The sequence below is a fragment of the Lissotriton vulgaris genome, chromosome 10 (assembly GCF_964263255.1).
Source record: "Lissotriton vulgaris chromosome 10, aLisVul1.2, whole genome shotgun sequence".
NCBI lineage: Eukaryota > Metazoa > Chordata > Amphibia > Caudata > Salamandridae > Lissotriton > Lissotriton vulgaris.
In genome coordinates this window covers 1,062,355,404-1,062,376,793 of record NC_141698.1, presented here as the reverse complement: position 1 = coordinate 1,062,376,793, position 21,390 = coordinate 1,062,355,404, and the positions used below count along the sequence as shown (strand labels likewise).

At 49.4% G+C, this 21,390-nt stretch overlaps 1 protein-coding gene across 1 annotated transcript in view; it reads left to right on the top strand.

Moving 5' to 3' along the window:
• Nucleotides 1-21,390, top strand: part of ZCWPW2 (zinc finger CW-type and PWWP domain containing 2) — a 778,017-nt gene that overhangs the window by 459,436 nt on the left and 297,191 nt on the right. Inside the window, exon 7 of the mRNA XM_086939915.1 lies at nucleotides 12,911-12,936. Coding sequence (XP_086796041.1) covers nucleotides 12,911-12,936 — 26 coding nt within the window. The remainder of the gene's footprint in view (nucleotides 1-12,910; nucleotides 12,937-21,390) is intronic.

Here is a 21,390-nt window from a genome sequence, read left to right as displayed (position 1 = left end):
GAGGGGACCCCGACAAGACGTCGAACAAAGGCGTCCGCGGAAGGAATCAGTCGCAACAGAGTAAAATCGAGCGGTATGTCCAGCCGAGGACGCCGCCTGCCACGGGGTCTTCTGCCAAGAACCATCCAGCTACAGGCTCGCCTGACGACTCCGAGCCTACCCTGTGCGACATCATGGGGCCCATTACTAGTTGCAGAGCTGACATGCAGCAGCAACATGAGACCTTAAATCACAAGGTGGACACTATGGCTGTTGATCTCACTCTCATTAGAGCCGACTTGAGCTTGACTAATGATCGAGTGAAGCCGTTGGACATTAAGACCTCCAGCCTAACGGCCGATGTCTCGGAACTCCAAACCGAGGTCCGGAACCTGCGGATGACTGCAGACCAATTCTCAAAGAGACTGGAGGACTTTGAGGGACCAGCCAGGCGGCAGAACGTCCGCATAGTCGGTGTTCCGGAGGGATCGGAGGAAGCGACTACGGACCTCTTCGTGGAGGACTTGATCAAGAACCATCTGACTCCGTCTGGTCTCAGCGACTTTTTCTCATTGGAACGTGCCCATCGGGTGCCGGGCGGCCTGCCGAAAACGGGCATGGCGCCTAGACCCATCGTAGCACGGCTCCTCAACTTTCGGGACCGAGACGCGATCCTGCAGGCATCCAGACGGCATGGGCCGCTTAAATACCAGAATGCTGAACTGCACTTTTACCCGGACTTCACCAGGACAGTTCAACGACAACGCCAGAGCTACGCGGGCGTTAAGCGGCGCCTACGAGACATGGGCTACAAATACTCTATGATGTTCCCTGCCAGACTCCGTGTCGAACATGAGGGCCGTGCCCTGTTCTTTGACTTCGCTGAGAATGTGAGCGAATGGCTGGACACTCTGTCACCGCATCGGGACGCTCGAGATGAACACGAAGGTGGTGGAGCTGGTGGCGCGGATCTATGAGACTTGGCTATAATATGTTATACAGGCGGTTGGTGACCCCGCTTCATGAGACTGTCGGTACTGTTATTCAGAGAGCCTGTTGACTTTCCTGTTATTTCATGGAGGGTGGCGGGAGGTGTTCGCGGAGATTCCTTTCTCCTCTGGGTCTTCTTGTAGAGTAGTTTATGGGGCGACAGGCACACTGCTGGTTGGGGGGGCTTTTTAGTCTGCTGCAGGGGTGCAGGGTGGGGGGTTCGTTTGTACAGGTTAATTTGTTTGTTTGTTCTTTCTCTCTTCTTTCCTCTAGGCAATGGGTAGTGATTACAGCTGTTTTTCATTTGCTGGCTGGGTTGGCGGGGGTTGGGCGAATCGGAGTGTGGGACAATGGGGGGTAGAAAACTAAAAGTGATCAGTTGGAATGTTAACGGGTTGGGTGATTGTGTTAAGAGAGGGGTGGTGATACAACTGCTTAAAAGACATATGCCCGATATTGTACTCCTGCAAGAGACGCATTTGATTGGAAACTCTTGCAAGGCTCTTAACCGTAAAGGCTACAAGATGGTGGCCCACTCTGGGTTCTCCTCGGGTTCCCGGGGGGCGGGGATCCTGGTGCATGCGTCTCTTCCCCTTGAGATAGACATCACTGGGATTGATGATAGAGGGCGCTACGCTGCAGTGGCGGGGAGATGGAAAGGGCGTTCCCTCACGCTACTTTCGGTTTATGTTCCTCCCGGCCTACAATCCAGTACTTTCCAGGACCTTGGTAGCGCCATTTTGTCCTTGCCTGATGGTCTTTTGATAGTGGGGGGTGACTTCAACTCAGTCTGCTCTGGCTCCCTGGACCTCCAACCGCCGAGAGATCTCCGCAGTTCCCAACTGTGGTTGCCTTCTTTTATTGACTCCATGGGTTTGGTGGACAGTTGGCGGCTATTACACCCTACGCTCCGCCATTTCTCTTTTCTTTCGGGTGCCCATGGTAGTCTCTCCCGCATAGACTATGTTCTTACCTTAGCTGCGCATGCATCTGCCGTTTCCGAGGCCCGTTTTTTGGCACGGGTATTTCCGTCCATTCCCCGTTGTGGGTCTCGTTTGATTTCAATATCGTCCTGTCTGACCGACCGGTGGCGGTCAACCCGTGGTATTTCCGCAGTTTCAAGACGCGTGCACTCCTTGCCAAAGCTATCGAACTCTACTTCTCGGAGAAAGTGTGCTCGGTTGACTCGTCTATTACATTGTGGGAGGCATTCAAGACTGTGCTACGGGGGGAGGCTCTTGCTCTCATTGCGGAGGCCAGGCGAGTCAGAGATGCCGACCTCGCCTGCATTGAAGACGAGATTTTGAGTCTCGAGTCCCGACTGGGACCTGAGCCCGACCCTTCTCTTTTGCATGCCCTCTCCCTTAAACAAACAGAACACCATGATCTCGCCACGAATGTAGCCCTTGCCCTGGCTAAGGAACAACAAGGTCGTATTTACGACGTCGGGGACAAGGCTGGGAAGCTGCTGGCCTGGCTGGACAGGCGCGAGATGGCTAGCCGCGTGGTGCCTGAGATATTGGGCGACGATGGGGTTGCCGTCACGGACCCAAGTGCTATTGCCGAGTCTTTTGCTGATTACTTCCGGGGGGTCTACACTTCCACCTCAGATCGCTCCGAGGCTGACTCGGCTGTGTTCCTCTCAACGATTGACCTTCCCTGTCTTTCTGAAGAGGACCGTGCTGACCTTGATCGAGACATATCCGCCGATGAGATCGCCTTGGCGATCCGTGCATTGAACTCTAGTAAAGCGACTGGCCCCAACGGTATTCCGGTCGAATTATACAAGATTCGACCGGACGTGGTCTCCACGCACCTGCGGACTATGTTTCTGAAGGCGCTTGAAGAGGGCCTCCTCCCCTTGGATCAGAGACTGGCCACCATCGTGGTTATTCATAAAGAAGGGAAACCGAGAGATGTGTGCCGCTCATATCGCCCTATCTCTCTCCTGAATGTGGAACCTAAGGTCCTAGCCAAATTGCTCGCTAACCGTTTGGTAGGAATCATCGGTGACTTGGTGCACCCGGATCAATCGGGTTTCATTCCCCACCGTAATACTGCTCTTAACTTATGCCGACTTCATGGCGTTATGGCCAGAGCTCATACCCTTGAAGAACCGGCAGTGCTCGCCTCCCTTGATGCCACGATGGCTTTTGACTCTCTTGAGTGGAGTTACCTCTGGTCGGTACTGGCAAAGCTTGGGTTTGGACCAGTCTTCGTGAGCTGGGTGAAACTTCTTTACGCCTCTCCGCTGGCTAATGTCACGGTCAATGGCCGTGTTTCGGCGTCCTTTGCCCTTCACCGGGGTACTAGACAGGGCTGCCCCCTGTCGCCTCTCCTGTTTGCCCTGGCTCTTGAACCGCTCGCGGCCATGCTACGTACACACCCGGACCTGCATGGCATAACTTGGGCCCCGGGGTTTGAAGATAGGATTTCATTGTACGCGGATGACATTCTGCTATACCTTACTTCTCCCTGTAAGTCGCTTATTGTGGCATGCGACGTGCTCAGGCTCTTTGGACGTCATTCTGGCCTCGTCATCAATTGGGCCAAGTCCTCTCTTTACATTCTTAAGGGGGACACACCGCGCCTCCCCAGAGGCTGCAATATCCAGATGGCCGGGCAGGGCTTCAAGTACCTGGGGATATACATTTCCGGTAGCCCCAAGGCGAGGTATGACCATAACCTGCTCCCCCCTCTCCAGCAGCTGCGGCGAGACGTAGATAGCTGGCGCAAACTCCCGCTCTCTTTTCTGGGCCGGGCAGCATTGTTCAAAATGATGTCCTTGCCCAGATTCCTGTATGCATTGCAAAACACTCAGGACCCGGTTCCGGCTCGCTATTTCCGTGAGATTGAGGGGTTACAACGGGCCTTGCTCTGGGATGGTCGGCCCCGTGCCGCCATCCAAAAGCTCACATTGCCATGGTATGACGGTGGCATTGCCCTACCGGATGTGCGCCGGTACTATTGGTCCTCTCAACTCACTGCTATTAACCACGGCTTATATGGCCCTGTGGATCACCCGGTTTATGCAATGGACAGGTGGCTCTTACGCAGTGGCAACTACTACCGCGCTCTGTACTCTAGGTCCTTTGATCGGCGCCTGTCCGGCCCGACCAAGACGGCGGTCCATACCTGGCGATTGATCACTAAAGCGCTGGGTTGGCAGGGCAGACTGACCAGATTCACCCCGCTGTACGATTCGGACATTCTGGGCAAACTATGGCACACCAAGGGCTTCGACAAGTGGGATCTTATAGGCATCTCCAGAGTGAACGACATGGTTATTAAGGGCGAGGTCAAAACTTTTCCTCACCTGCAGGCTGAATACCGTTTGGGCGCTGCGGAGTTTTTCCGCTACGCCCAGTTGAAACACGCGTTGCTCTCGGCCAAGCCGGCGGAGGGAGAGATCCCCGAAAGCTCCCCCTTGGAGGACAGGATACTTGATGGCCATATGCCTGATAGAGCTATTTCTCTGTCATATAAGAAACTGATTAATGTCCGGACTGATCTCCTCCTTCGCTTGCGAGACCAATGGACGGCTGATGTCCTGGAGCTTGATGATGAGGACTGGCAGAGTGCAGTGTCCTCCCCTAAGGAGGTCGCTATTTCCTCGCGTCTCCGCCTGGTGCAATTTAAAATCCTTCACCGGGTGTATGTTACCGGCCCGCGGCTATTGCATATGGGCTTCTCGCCAGATGGCCTTTGTCGTAGGGGTTGTGGAGCTCTCGCTACCTTCTTACATATTCTTTGGGAGTGCCCCGTTATTGCCCCCTACTGGGCGAGAGTGCACCGTATTATGGGTGAAGTGACTGGTGTAGTGTTGTCTGCGGAGGCACGGACGTGTCTCCTCAACGTTTGGGAACCGACTGATCACAACACTGCACAGACTCGATGGGTGACATTGGGCAATATGGTTGCCAAGCGTGATATTGCTCAAAAATGGGGTTCTACTACAGCCCCCCTGGTGGTCCAATGGAAGGCCAACATGGACTGGTGCATGTTCCGAGAGAAGACGGTCTATGTAGCCAGGGGAAGGCCCCAGACATGGAACAAAGTGTGGGGGGCATGGAATGAATACAGGGGGGATGTTTGCCTGCCACCGGAACCTGTTACCCTTGACGAGCACTTATCACCGTAGCCTGTGACACCAACTGCTTTCTACTGTTTGCATCTCTCCTGTCTTTCTTCCCCCCCCTCCCCATCCTTCCATTCATTCCTCTATTGACTCTTCGCCCGACCTTCTCCGCCCTTTGCCGACTTCCTGATGACTCTATTGCTCCATTGCCTCTTTCTCGCGCCTTTAGGCGTTTCCTTTCTTGGTTTGGTTCCCTTACTTAAAATATAAAAAACAACCTTCAAAGTACTGTTCAATAACCTTGCACTTTTCTCTCCTGGTACCATGCTGCCTTGCCTCCGGGATGTTAGGCTGAATAGCTGTGTGCTCTTTTATAATAAAGGTTTTAAAAATAAAAAAAATAAAAAAAAGATTAGGGGTGGGCGGCCAGCTACGCTCCGTGCACGGAGTGTGCGTAGTGCCATCTACTCCGCATTTTGCGTAGCGGGCATAGCCAGGCGGCACTACGCACGCTCCGCAGACGGTGCATAGCCGGCCGCCACCCGCCTCCCTCCCGCCCTCCCTAAATACTTCAATAAACGGCTAAAAAGCTTTTAAAAACACTTACCTTGTCCGCCGCGTCCCCGGGGCTCCCTCTCGCCGTCCCTGGATTCGCGCCGCCATTTCAAATACTAATGCACATGCGCGGGCGCCCGCTCTAACCTCCCAGCTGTCCTGCACTCCCGACACCTACTTAATGGCAGCCCCTGTGGGGACAGGTGAGAAAGACCACTGACTCATTGTCAGTGACATTGCTCTCCCTCCCTCGCAGCTCCACCATTAAGTGAGGCCTTCCCCTGAGCCCCTGCACTCTTGAGTGTTGGTGTTCGAGGCCATCCTCCACCCGCAGGTTCTACCTGCGCCGCATCCCTGGTGGTCCAGTGGTCCTCTGTCTCCTTTCTCTCACTCTGCTTTTCCTCTCCTTTTTCACTCATTTTTTCCCTCGTTTCTATCTTCCCGTTTTACTCTCCTTCAGTGTGTCTCCTCCTTTTTCACACCTTTTTCTCTCATTTCAAGCTCCCCCTTTACTCTCCTTCAGTATCTTTCCTCCGTTTTTCACTCATTTTTCACCTTCATCTCAATCTCCCCCTTGCACTCTCCTCTGTGTCTTTCCTCCACTCTGCGTGCACTTTAGCTGCCTTATTGGCATTTTCCCCCACTCTTTTTTTTTTTTTTTAAATTTTTTGAAAACGTTTATTGTGCATGAAAAGGAGAACAAATACGGGCCTACAACCATCAGGCCGGCCACGATACTGTAGGCACAAATGCAAGCAATGCGGTTCCCCAGCGGCATCAGGCAATACAGCGTCAATTAGTAGCAGTTACACTGTATGAGGATATGTCGCCAAGGAAAGGAGCAATGAAGGTTTAGTTTTTTAAATTTTTTGATCTAAATATAAGTCAGTGAAGAATAGATTCGAGGAGAACTGAGTCCACACATTAGCTTCACAACATGAGTAGGCAGCATAATTAAGAACAACAGTAGCGATAATCACCCCACCCGTATGGTGGTATAATGCAAAACAGCAGGAGTATCAGTACACAGTTACGCACCACCTACAGCGCCACCCACTCCCTACTAATCCCGTGTCAGACCCAGAGCAGAAAACAGAACAAGAAAGCGCAGAAATTTAGAAAAATAAGGCCCATAGAAACTAAGAAGAAAAACTAAATCTACCCCCCCACCCTACAATAATCCGGAGGCTACGGCCTACCCCCCCCCGGTAAAGTGCCTGTCGCCCTTTAAAGAACCCGAAATATAGAGACGAGAAAAGAAGGAAACGAAAAGAAATAAGGAGTCTCACTCTTGAGTTATAGGGAGGAAGAAAAGAACAAGCCATTCTACCACTCCCAAAAGAAAGAAAAGGGGGACGGGGAGGAGCCCCACCAATAACTTAATCTCTCGGTCTCCCAGCCACCCGTAGCCCCTACATCGACGAAACATTACCAGCAAAAAGAGCAATATCAGAGGTGAGCTGAATCAGATGCACCCCGGTCCCCGAAGCAGTACACAAATGACCACACCATCTAGTAGGGTGAACAACGGGATATGCACTACTCCACCTACGTGCGAGAGTACCAGGATAGACAGCAGCAGCCACCAGGAGGAGGGTCAATTCAATACAGTCTCAGTCACTTCGGTCCCATACACCCACAACATCCCCCTTATTGGTATCAGAAAATGCAAAGAATCACAGGTCCCAGCGAGGGGAGTCATCACTTATCGTGCGTCCAAATCAAATACGATCCTGTCTAGTCCCAGTCTCCGTATGCCAATGAAACATTACTGCAAGGATAGACGTCTAGCCCTGGCCCGATTTAGGATGGCCCCCAAAACGATACCCATGAAGGAAGCCGCCCCCCTCTAGAACGACGATACAAAATGGCTCCGGATAGAAGAAGGAGGGTCCGTTGTTCCAAAATGGACGTCTCCAGTCCCCTCGAGGTCCGTCATCTGCAATAAGGAGCGAATCCAGAATAGTCCGGTGGCACATCTTGCAACATTTAGAAAACGGAGGTCTCCGAATAGCGTTAGACATGGGAGATGGAGGCCACACAGACGGCACCCAAATAATGTGCCGTGGTAAACTAAACAAAGTTGCAGTCAGCGGAGGAGGGGGAAACAAAGTAGCAAGAGTAGTGCCGGCAGAAGGCAGAGTGCGTGCGCCAGTACCGCCAGTAGTCACCCCCTCATCGCTTGAAACATGTGCAGACATTGTAGCCCCATCAGCCGGCAGTGAAGGCAAGTCCATAGGGTGCCAAGTATCGATCCTCCGTGCCCGCCCCAGGTCAAGCAAAATGGCGTCTAGTTTCTCACCCAGTATGCGGGAGCCAAGGGCCATCGCAGCTCGCAGGTCCTGGAGGGCAGCGAGGACGGTTCCATAGGTAGGAGTGAGAAGCGGAACCTCCGTCTCAGGATCATGGGAGGGTTCCCGGAATCCGTGCCCCATCTCAGGCCGATTTCGGCGGTCGGGGGATGAGGGTAGACGATCATTATCACAATGGGAGACGCGGGGCACCTCCATTCGGTAACTGACGATGAAGTTGGGGCTGGCGCGGTAGGAAGGAGCTGCAGTCCGATTTACTGAGCCTGCAGAGCGAGCTGCAGTCGGTCGTCTTTAGCTGGGTGCTTACGTTGCTCCGTTGTGAGGTCGGGACACACCAGGGTCCGCTCGCCGGTGAAGGGCAGAGACTGCAATGGAGGCTAGGCACCTCGTCTCCGGCACCACTCAAAGAAGCCAAATACAGCGCACATCCCTTCCCCGCCGTCAGCAGGCACAAAGTTCGAGAAAACCACGGCAGAATGATGTAGTCTGGTCCGATTCTAGGCAGGAACGGCTCTTCCAGGCCGCCGGCACCAAACCATCTGCGCAGCCGTTCTTTGTTCTTCCCGGTCCGGCGGTGCACAGCGGCTCAAGCAGGGGCCATAGCCGCGGGACGGACTAGTGGGTAACTCCGGTCGCCGGGCAGTTAGAGATCCCGGGAAAACATGGGTAGATTCAGCGCAACCTCCGGAACACGCCACCGCCAAAAAACGCCAGGAGAATTAACAGGATATCGATGCGGGGCTCAAGGGCTGGCGAAGCCGAGGGCTTACACGTCTGCCCCGATCGCCATCTTGGCTCCTCCCCCTCCCCCACTCTTTTTAACCTTTTTCTTTGCCTTTTCTTACCTGTTTTTCCCCTTTGCTGCTGCCTCCGCAGCCCGTCCCCCCAGCACAACCAGCACGACATGCCCAAACCAGCTCCCCTGCCCGCTGTCCAGCCCTCCCCGGCACCTACACAATGGCAGCCCCTGCGGGGACAGGCGGGAAAGACCACTGACTCATTGTCAGTGAGATTGCTCTCCCTTCCTCGCAGCTCCACCATTAAGTGAGGCCTTCCCCCGAGCCCCTGCACTCTTGAGTGTCGGTGTTCGAGGCCATCCTCCACTCGCAGGTTTTACCTGCGCTTCATCCCTGGTGGTCCAGTGGTCCTCTGTCTCCTTTCTCACACTCTCCTTTTCTTCTCCTTTTTCACTCGTTTTTTCCCTAGTTTCTATCTTCCCCTTTCACTCTCCTTCAGTGTGTCTCCTGCTTTTTCACTCCTTTTTCTCTGATTTCAAGCTCCCCCTTCACTCTCTTTCAGTGTCTTTCCTCCATTTTTTAAGTCTTGCCTGGCGTTGCAGCGCGAAGCGCTGCAACCATCGAGACTTATTGTCAGCGTGATGCCTCTCAAGGGAGACAGACCGGGGCACGCGCAGATTCTGGTCTGTGAACGTGCTTCCCATGAACAGCTTTTGCGCATTAATTCGATTTGAGTGCTCCTCTCCGGAAGACGTGCTGCGCGTTGAGTGCTCCTCTTCTGAAGACGTGTTGCACGTTAATTACAGTTAAGTGGTCCTCTCCGGGAGACTTGCTATCATTTAGCGGCGTGGGGCACCTGTCTGCATGCTGTCATAATTACTTTCTTTGGTTTTTTTGTTGCCTATTGCAACGCGTTCACGCTGCCTCCGGACACAGCGTGCTATGGCTCCTCCTCCTGACTGTGCATCGTAGCCTCAGGGTTATTTCTCATTGTCCATCTGTTTGTTTGTGTGTCATTAATTTGTACTGATATTTTCATACCAAATGAATACATATGTGTCCCTGTGGCTCGTTTACTCTGGCTGGAGAAGGCAATATTGACGCCATGGGTAAACGGAATTTATAATCCTTTGGCGTCCTTCAAACAGTTGTCTAGCGGTGACTTTGCGTAGTCTCTCCTTACTACAAAGTCAAATTTGAGTATTGAAGGGGTGGTGGAGCGCTATTAGTGCCATCGAAGTTAACAATGCATCAGTTATGGTGCAGCGTGCGACCTCGGGACACAGAACCTCAGAAGTGCTCCACCATCGGTGTAGTGCTTAGAAGAGCCTGTGTCGTATTTTGACGATGGCTGGGTTAGCGCTTAGCTTTGCTACACGATTCCCGCTTAAATTAGCTATACATAGAAACGCCATTTTGTACATGTTGGCGGCCATCTTAGATCATGAACGGCCTCGTGGCCGGCGTGCCCTTTAGTCCGTTGTCCGTTCCACTGACCACTTCAGTCTGCCCAGCAACAGGCTATTTTTAGTACTGGTCAAGCCACACATGCGCAGTTCACACTGACCAGTCGTTCCTCAGGAATGTGCCGCAAACTGACCAGTGGGTTTGAAACCCTCCAATGAGCTGGCAGTATTCCAAAATATGCCCTTATATGTACATAATGTTCTGTAACTTTGTGCCGCGTGTACGTTTTATTACCTGTAGAATCATATAAAAGAAGGGTCACACCGATGTTCGGGGTGATACCTCTTGCATTACCGAAGGGTGCTGTATGAGTGTACCACCACCCCATGGGGTCTTAATAAACTTGTTCTTTGACTTTTACAGTTTCCGTGCCAACAGTTCTTGATTGTAAGTGGGTTATCTTCGGAACATGTAGGCCTTGGGAACCCTGATTACTTCAAATTGGCGACCACGAAGGGACTCATCGGCGACTCGGATGCCCGAAGGAGAGGTCGTGACGAAGGCTTGGAAACTCGCCATGGACGCGCGCTGCCACGAGTGACCCGAGTCTTGGCTGCCACGGTGTTTTTTCCTTTCCTTCCGATCTGACCTTCCAGGTGGCGCCGGTCTCCGACTGAGTTTTCGAGTGTCTGCATCGCTGAGAAAGTGCCGTTTGGCTGATTTGGCTTACAAGACCTTGGCAGTTGGAATCTGGACATTTGAGACTTTGGGTAAGCTTTGTGTTCAGTAAGGTAGTCTCCGGACGCTTACTGAAGTTCTATGATTTGTGTTCGGTAAGGTAGTCTTCGGACGCTTACTGAAATTCTGTGATCTGTGATCGGTAAGGTAGTCCTCGGACGCTTGCCGAAGTCCTACGTTTTGATCTGAGTTAGCTAACATTGTGAATTTGTGATCTTTGAACTTATATGTGTAGTGCACTTCACATAGGCAGGCATGTAGAGATGTTTCTCTAACTTTGTTTTTTTTCCCTTTGAGCGGCACATTTGTGTGAAGTACTGTAAGTGCCTTTTTATACGGTGTCACGCTTTCGTGATACTTTTTGAACATGCCTGTTTTCAGCACACTTCGAGGGATGTGCTGTCTTGGAGAGGGTACCTCAATTAGGTTAGCGGAAGCACAGCCGGCTCCCCCAGAGGGAACACCAAATCGTGAGATGTATATCAAGCATGGCCTTCCCCCTATTATGTACAGCAAATTATGGCATAAGTATACAAAGGCCGATCCTGAATTGCAATGGCCTCTACATGGGTCGTTCGATTTACGTAAAGTACAGTTTGTAGAGCAATGTTTGTTTCAACGCAGGTCTAGACAAAATATGTTTGATTGCGTGCGAATGTGGGAGAAAGCGGTGCGCGAGCGAATGAAGCGTGAGGTTGCCTTGGCGGACAAAGAGCAGCGCAAGGCTGCTCGGGATAAGGCTTTACAGCTTGAGGAAAAGGAGGCTCAGGAGAAGAAAGAAAGGGAGGAACGGGAACGTAAATTGCAGACGACTGGTCAATTTCCTATCCGCCGAACACTTTATCCTGTCCTTAATAATGAAATTGATGATTTTTCTTTGTTAGATCGGTCACCACCTCCGTATGTTTCGCCGACGGCTCCAGCTGGGGATTCAGAGGATGATGGACAGGATAAGTCGGATCACAAGGGTATATCTGCTCTCAGGTTTACTACGGCGAGGTCCGCTCATTTGCGGAGTTGGGCTCGTAAAGTAACTAAGAGTTGTGTTTCTCAGGAGCAGTTGTTAGAAGAAAAGAAAGCATGGTCGGATCTTGAATTAATGTATTCTCTGTCTAGTTTGGCGGATGAAGTTGTAGGCGCGTATCGGGAACTTTCCGACACGTTAGAATCTAAATCGTTGTCAGTATATCGTGAGAATTTGGCTAAAGGTGATTTTGATCTTTCAGATGCTGACGACCTATTCAAGCAATTGATCGCGCTACGGGATGAGACAGCCGGATTGCGGGAGGAGAGGAAAAAGAGGCAAAAGGAGTCTGGTTCGGGCAATAATGGGCAGACTAAGGAGTGCTCTCTCCGTGGTTCAGATAAGAGTTTTGCATTGCATGTTATGCCTATGCGTGAAGCCGCGCCTTTGTATGTTCCACCAAAAGGGGAAGGTACGGATGATGATAAATTGTCAAAGGATGCGAAAGGGTATTTTGTGTATAATTGGGTATATACACAGTGGAATAGAACAGACGTTATGGCATTGAAAAATTCTTTACCTGATCTTCGAAAAAACCCGGCGGCATTTTATGAAGGGGTGGAAGGGGCTATTTCGTCTTGTGTGATGACTCTTGTGGACATAGATTTGTTCTTTGGGTTAATTATGCCACCTGATATGTGGCGGCAAATTCGTAAAAATAATGATGAAACGATATTGGGGGGCACATGGAAAGAAATTAATGCTGCAGATTTAGACGGGGAACCAGCATGTAAGCCTTGTCAGTTAATTCTAGATCTCCCGGCAGCTATTCTGACTAAATTGAAGACGCTTGTTCCCTCTAAAAAGATTGATTGGACTATGCTGACGTCGTGCAAGCAGAAACCCGACGAAACGGTCTCAGATTTCTTTACACGTTTTGAGGAGGCATTTCATGATTACAGTGGTCAATCTTTGACAGACGATACGGGTCGGCATTTGTTTGTAGATAAGTATGTGGCTAATCTCCTACCGGAGATTGCGAAACGATTGAAGTCGAGTGAAAGTTCCTGGGCCACGGCGACCCCTGCGTCCTTGTTAACTATGGCTCAGTAGTATGAGCGGCAGGAATTGGAGGCTAAAGAAAGTGTAGAGAAAAAGGCGAAGGAATTAAAAACGAAGGTGATGTTGGCGCAGGTTCGGGGAACACAGGGTAGAGGGAATGATAGAGGTAGACGGGGTGGAGGAAATACGTCGTATGGTCGTACGGACATAGCGGAGGATCAATGTGCTTATTGTAAGGAGTTTGGGCATTGGGCCGAAGATTGTCCGGTACTTCGCGAGCAGCGTAGTCAGCGTGGTCGAGGAGGCGGAAGGTCAAGAGGAGGTTATACGGGAGCTAGAGGTGGCGGAGGTGATCGTGGAAAGACTGAGGAGAGGGGCCGTGGCCAGGATGAACGAAATACGTTTGATAGGCGGAATCAATATCAGATTTTGGAGGGAGAGAATGTGGAACACCCGGATTATGTGCATGCATAGGACTGCATAGGATGGGGTAAGGAATCAGTTGAAGTGCCGGTAGATCAGCAGGGTCCATATGTAACAGCGGGTATTCTGGGTTCTACTGATCAATTTCTAGTCGACACAGGAGCTACACGTAGCGCTTTGTCGAAAAACTTGGTTCCGAGGGCTCCCCTGTCTGGCGAAATGATTACATGTGTAGGGTTTGATGGCACACCCTCCCCCAGCCCATTGTCCAAGCCCCTTGCACTATGTCTTGACAAATACTTTAGTTTCGGTCAATTTTTGTTATCACCCCATACCCCAGACAATATCCTGGGTATTGACTTGCTTAAATATTTTCGAGCGACAATACGTTGTGCTCCGGAGGGAGTACGGGTTATCCTGAATGATAATTATCCTGACCCCGACAGGTTTTACGCAATTTCAGATATTTCAGCTTTGGCCTCTCTCCCGCACACGTTATGGGCGACCTCAGACACGGATGTGGGAGAGATGCGTATTCCACCGATACATATTACTGTTAAGGAGGGGGCCCCTCTACCACGAGTGCCACAGTATAAGATTTCGAGAGAAGGCGAAATTGCATTGACACATATTGTTCAGGATTTGATTTCTGCAGGGGTTGTGGAGGAGGTCCCTTATAATGTTTGCAACAGTCCTATTCTTCCGATCCTTAAGAGAGATACTGACGGCAAAATCTATCGCTTTATTATTGACTTGCGAGAGATCAACAAAATTGTCATTCCTCAATACCCGGTGGTGTCTGATATTACGACCCTGCTTACTTTGGTTCCACCAACGGCCACCACGTTTAGTGTAATTGATTTAAAGAATGCGTTCTTTTCTATCCCTGTTCATCCTGATAGCAGATACCTGTTTGGTTTTACTCTAAATAATAAATCGTATAGATTTTGTCGTGTTCCCCAGGGATATACTGAAAGTCCTAGCATCTATAGTCAGGCTTTGAAAAGGCAGTTGGATTCCTTTAAATTGCAGTCTGGTGTCGCGCTTATCCAGTACGTGGATGACCTTCTGCTGGCTGCTGACTCTTATGCACAATGTGAACAGAGTACACTTGCGTTGCTTTCCTTTTTGGCACAGAATAATCATAAGGTTTCGAAGAAGAAGCTTCAATACTGTAGACCTCAGGTGACCTACCTCGGTCATCTGTTGTCTAAGGAGGGGCGTGCATTAACATCTGATCGAATTCAAGCAATTTTAGATACACCAGTCCCACGCACGCAGAGAGATGTACGTGCCTTCATAGGGTTGACGTCCTTCTGTAGACAATGGATCATGGGTTTTTCACATATCATAAAACCTTTGCTAGCATTACTGTCCAAAGCTACACCAATGCCCCTTGAGTGGACAGATGAATGTCAGAAGGCTTTTGAACAGCTGAGGCAGGCCCTTTGTTCCGCACCCGTGTTGGGCACACCAGATTATACGAAACTTTTCACATTGTACGTGCACGAGAATGATGGGTGCGCGTTGTCAGTATTAGTGCAATTACACGGGGATAAGCAGAGACCATGTGCATACTTCTCTGCCGTTCTGGATCCTGTAGCACAAGGGTTGCCTGGGTGTTTTCGAGCAGTAGCAGCAACAGCGGTGGCCATACGACAGAGTGAGGGAATAGTGTTATCACATAAATTGTTGGTGTTAGTTCCTCACGCAGTAGATGCTCTGTTAAACCAAACAAAGACCCAATACCTCACGAGTGCACGGCTAACAGGATATGAGCTGACACTTTTGGCGCCACACATTACACTGAAAAGATGCGCTACTTTGAACCCTGCCACTTTATTGCCCTATCCGGCTGAGGAGGGTCAGGAAGAAAAACATCATGATTGTGTTTTCCTGACCGAGGAACAGACAAAGGGTCGTGTTGACTTACAGGATGTCCCACTTCCAGATGTGGATGGGGAACTGTGGGTCGATGGATCGTGTTTAAGGCTGCCAGATGGCACGACTTCCGCAGCCTATGCGATCACGACACTTAAGACAGTGGTAGAAACAGCTAGGATACCACAAAAGTCGGCTCAGGCAGCAGAGCTGATAGCCTTAACAAGAGCCTGCGAACTGAGTGCTGGTTTATGTGTGAACATATACACGGACAGCCGGTACGCCTTTGGAGTGGCACATGACTTTGGGCTACTTTGGAGAGAACGTGGGTTTTTGACATCTCACGGAGAGCACATTATGCACGGAGAACTAGTGCGTGATCTCCTAAATGCGCTGCTAGGCCCAAAGAAAGTAGCGATAGTAAAATGCAGTGCCCACAAAAAGATTACGGATAAAGTGGGTCAAGGAAATGCCTTTGCAGACAGCATAGCTAGACAAACAGCTATGTCCCGAACTAGCTCCCCCATGTATGCGGTACAATCGCAGGCTGAGCGATGGAGTGATGCTAGAGCAGAAATATTAGACATTCAAAAATCAGCTACTGAATCTGAACTTGTGACATGGGCAGCCGATGGGGTACTAGATGACGAGGGTTGTTGGAGAAGCAAAGACATGGAAAAGTGGAAATTGCCTGCAGCTTACTTGCAGGCGATGGTCCAGATGACACATGGACTGGCGCATGTCAGAGCTCTTGCAATCACCCGGCTCTTAACACGAGTTTGGGAACATCCCGAGATTGCTAATACTGCAAAGAGAGTAGTGCAGACCTGCCTGGTATGTTTGCAACACAATCCTGGAAAGGGGACCCATACTCCGAAAGGAGGGTTCGTTCCACCTTCTGCACCATTTGAGGTACTCCAAATGGATTACATCCAACTTGAGCGCTGCAATAACCTGAAGTACGTCCTAGTGGTGGTATGTGCTTTTAGCAAATGGGTTGAGGCCTACCCCACGAAAGACAACACGGCTTTGACAACAGCTAAGGTGTTGCTTAAGGAATTCTTTCCTCGCTTTGGAGTTTGTAAATTTCTGTGGAGCGATAATGGGCCTCATTTTGTTGGAAAGATTGTGGAATATGTACTGAAGGGGTTAGGGATTCAGCAGAAGTTCCACGCTGTATTCCACCCTCAGTCAGAAGGTCTGGTCGAGCGGTACAATGCAACGTTGAAGCTTAAGCTGGCCAAAATTGTGGCGTCTACATCGTTGAAGTGGCCAGATGCTTTGCCGCTAGCACTTCTCTCTCTTAGATCAGTACCCCACTCACGAACTGGCCTTACGCCCTATGAGGTGGTGTTTGGGCGCCCTATGAATATCTGGGGGGTGCCCAAGCCGCGATTAATACATGATGTGCCTTGTGTTATGATGAATGATTATTTGGCACGATTAACAAATGATTTGCTCTCTATTCACCAACAGGTTCGAGAAGCGCTCCCTGACAACTCTACTGGAGAGGGCCATGATCTGCGTCCTGGTGACCATGTGATGATTCGGTCGTTTGAGAGAGCAAGCAGTCTGGAGCCCAGGTGGAAGGGCCCCGAACAGGTCCTCCTTGCGACCCGTACCGCTGTGCGAGTGACCAACAGGAAGCGGTGGGTGCATTCGACACATTGTCGCCGTGTCTCTCCGGACCTGGTGACTCCTGCTGTGCTGACTGATTACAAAGAGATTTTGGAGAAAGAAAAGAGCCCAGCTGTGACGTCGGCCGAAGTTGAGGGAGCCTTCCCGGACCACACTGTTACCGGACGAGAACGCTACAACTTGCGTCCTCGATAAGAAGATTTTTTTTGTATTTTAATGACTGGTTGGTTACCGCTCCAGGTTTGTGAAACGGAAACCGGGAATTCCAAGGGGGGGGATCAGTTCTGCCAGTGTAGCGACACCCGTCTTGGCCCGGAGAAGAAAACAACGGCTACCTCGGAGTTCAGCACCACATTTTTTCTTTTTTTAGGTATACACGTATGTGTATGAGACACTTTGTGACTATATCGAATTATTGAGTCTCAGCGAAGGCCTTCAGAACTATGGCATTATCAACAGTGCGAGATAAGAGACTCTTGGGTGCCATTCTCTTTTTTCTGACTATCGTAGTGATTGCGGCAATAGCCTGGGTAGTTGAACTTGTGGTACCTGCACGTGAACATTTGCTGCCAACTACCCCAGCTCCATCTGAACATTTCCATTTTACCCTGCCCTATCATGAAGAACGGCACCGACAGACTTATCTGAACAATAGTTTTATTCAGATCCTACATCACACACACAATATGACAAACACTTCAAATTGCTGGGTGTGTGGGATGTTGCCTGGGCATCAGAAGAAAGGGGGTACTCCACTCATCCCTCTACCGTTGTCGCATAATGGGTCTTGTAATGCATTTTATACTCTCCTCTTTACGTTGAGATGGCCCACAAAAGGGGGAGTGCTTTTTCGTTTGAATAAATTGTGCCATCATGATCGGGATGGGTACCCACAAGCTGAGGGTACTCGATTTGAATATGAGGAGTACCGCCCTGACAATGAGTCTGCTTCACGAATGTACAGCAACCAGCGAAATGTCAATGTATCGAGTGCACATGTTATCAACGTTATTGCTACCAAAGCAGACCTATGTATACGTAATAAAGGTGTAATTTCTGTTGGGAGAAGTGAATGTAACACTACACTTACGTTTGACAGTCCTACTGGTATATCGTTTGTCACTTCCCGAAATACTTACTTTATCTGTGGAACGAAAGGATATCATCAGCTTCCTTTGGGATGGTCAGGCACTTGATACGTGTCTTTTGTATTGCCGCCTGTATTCATTGCCCCACCCATGTATCACAACAATTACGTCCTCTATCACGACTTTGTCTTGAATCGTGATAAACGCTCCCTTGTCTTGGACGATGTTGACCAAACGGACACTACCTTGCAACAATATGTGGACTTCAATTTGGGTTTGTTCTCTTTCGTCGGGGCAGCTTTGAACAGTCGAAAGATCAGACGATTAACTCGTGTTGTTGAGGCTGTGGCTAATGATACCGCAATTGCACTTGGAAATATTACTGAAGAAGTACAGATTTCTAGAATTGTTGCACTTCAGAATCGGATGGTCTTGGATGTAGTGTTAGCTGATCGTGGGGGGGCATGTAGAATAATCGGAAGTAGCTGTTGCGTCTACATACCTGATAATTCACCTTCTGTATATGATGCCATCACTAAACTACATAAGATAGCGGCTGAAATACATCCAGATAATGGTACTTGGACTCTGTCAGGATGGTTCTGGTCAATACTCACCACCTGGGGATGGAAACTGTTAACGATTCTATGTATTATTGTGGGAATTCTGTTTTCTATTTGTTTATGTATCCAGTGTGGCCCAGTTTTTTGTTCTATGTGCTTGTCAGTTTTTTTACCCTCGAGGCGAGCTCTTGCCCACGATAAAATGATGCTTCATAAAGAAGTAACACAAATAATGCTAATTGACATAGAAGATGAACACCCTGACTATGTCCACTATGAGGTAGCTTCAGCTAAACGCTAAAAGGGTCGTCTGTCGTATTTTGACGATGGCTGGGTTAGCGCTTAGCTTTGCTACACGATTCCCGCTTAAATTAGCTATACATAGAAACGCCATTTTGTACATGTTGGCGGCCATCTTAGATCATGAACGGCCTCGTGGCCGGCGTGCCCTTTAGTCCGTTGTCCGTTCCACTGACCACTTCAGTCTGCCCAGCAACAGGCTATTTTTAGTACTGGTCAAGCCACACATGCGCAGTTCACACTGACCAGTCGTTCCTCAGGAATGTGCCGCAAACTGACCAGTGGGTTTGAAACCCTCCAATGAGCTGGCAGTATTCCAAAATATGCCCTTATATGTACATAATGTTCTGTAACTTTGTGCCGCGTGTACGTTTTATTACCTGTAGAATCATATAAAAGAAGGGTCACACCGATGTTCGGGGTGATACCTCTTGCATTACCGAAGGGTGCTGTATGAGTGTACCACCACCCCATGGGGTCTTAATAAACTTGTTCTTTGACTTTTACAGTTTCCGTGCCAACAGTTCTTGATTGTAAGTGGGTTATCTTCGGAACATGTAGGCCTTGGGAACCCTGATTACTTCACCTGCGCTGTCAGGGTAGATCGCAGTACAGAGCCGAGCCTGACAAGCCGCCTCCGACCCTCCTCTCTCGTGTCGTGAGAATCACTTGCCAATTACACAGCATCAGTTGGGGTAGATTTCCAAGTTACAAAAATGATTTTGTTGAGTGCCCTAGAGGAGAAACGAGTCTTTGTCCATTGCCATCACTGCATCATTAGACCTAGAGGAACATGTCTGCCGGGTATGTATAATATAATATAATCACTTTCATAGGACTTGGATGATTCAAAGTCATAATGCTCGGCTTCCTGCTTATGCTGTTCTTAGTTGACATCTGTGGGCCTCACATAATGCTGCACCATAGCAAGGATCCATGAGTCCAGATGCATGTATTGAAAACGCACCCTTTGATGGTAGTGCTAATTTAAGGTGAAATACAAAATCATGGATGTTTTAACAGGGTCGTACTATTTTGCTAAGGTGACGGGAAATGTTGCAATAGTTTTCCACTGACGTTTGCTACCGACTGGTACAAGGTGTCCATTTTTGAATTTGTATGTCAGTGCAAAAGTTTGTTTTGCATTAGTCTTTGGTGCACATGACACAATAACATATCAGAGATGAGTGCCAAATCAGCTGTGTGTGATCTGATATGTTTGCTTGCTCAAAATATCAAACGCAATCCTACTATTCAAAACAAAAGAAAACAATTATCTTCTATTGCTCAAGATGTTGTGATGTATAAAGGCCTTCAAACGTCATTGAATATCTACTTCTTCATCCCTTGTCACACCATCGGACCACTTCCCCTTCAACAAGTTTCCTCCAGGAGAGAAAGAAACAAGATGCCCTGTCTGTTGACACTCGTTGGTTGTGGAATTGTATGTTGCTAAGTGATGTAGAGTATTTATTAACACAAGTGAGCAAGATTTATGAAACACCCCACATTATAGCCATCACTCAAACAGTATTTAGAAAAGAATACTCTGCTTCCAATCTGTCCATCATCTGGGGAGCTGTAATCTGTAAACATACTTTTAACTTTGTTTTAATATTGGCCAAATCCTGTGGTCTGTGTAAGGGCATTGATGCATTTTCAGCAACCTCTGAAAATCTGAAATCCCCGTCGCCATGTGCCCCTTTTGGCCCTCACCTCTCTCCCTGTGCCCCTTTTGTCCCACACCCCTCTCTGTGTGCCCCTTTTGCCCTGCACCCCTCTCTGTGTGCTCCTTTTGCCCCTCACCTCTCTCCCTGTGCCCCTTTTGCCCCGCACCTCTCCCTGTGCCCCTTTTGCCCCGCACCTCTCCAGTGCCCCTTTTGCCCGCACCTCTCCCTGTGCCCCTTTTGCCCCGCACATCTCCCTGTGCCCCTTTTGCCCGCACCTCTCCCTGTGCCTCTTTTGCCCCACAACTCTCTCCCTGCGCCCCTTTTGCCCTGCACCTCTCTCCCTGTGCCCCTTTTGCCCGCACCTCTCCCTGTGCCTCTTTTGCCCCCACCTCTCTCCTTGTGCCCCTTTTGCCCTGCACCTCTCTCCCTGTGCCCCTTTTGCCCGCACCTCTCCCTGTGCCTCTTTTGCCCACCACCTCTCTCCTTGTGCCCCTTTAGCCCTGCACCTCTCTCCCTGTGCCCCTTTTGCCCGCACCTCTGTTGTAAATCAACAGCGATTAGGTTAGGCAATAGCAGAAGGCATGCTGTATTTAACCATGAACAAGATTTGAGAAACTTTCGACAGCACTCCTGTGAGTTTAGTAATTATAACAAAGAGGGCATAAGTTATATACCCTCAGTCAAAATGAACTCTACTAGTTATAGAGTAAAGAAAAAGCACATGGCAAGGTAGTATGTCAATAAGAATTGTCCAAAAAGAAAAGTTCACTATATAGTCCACCAAGTTTTTTTATAGTTTCCTTCAATCTTTATTCTTTTTCATTCCAAAAAACAGATATTCCCAGCAGATATTAGCAATCACCAACACGTGTTTCGTCCTACACAAGGACTTTTTCAAGGCTGGAAAAAATTACAAACAATACAATATAATTGCAAATTTAAAAAAGAACATGTATGTACAATTGTATGACAAGTTTAAAAACATATATACAATATGCAATACAA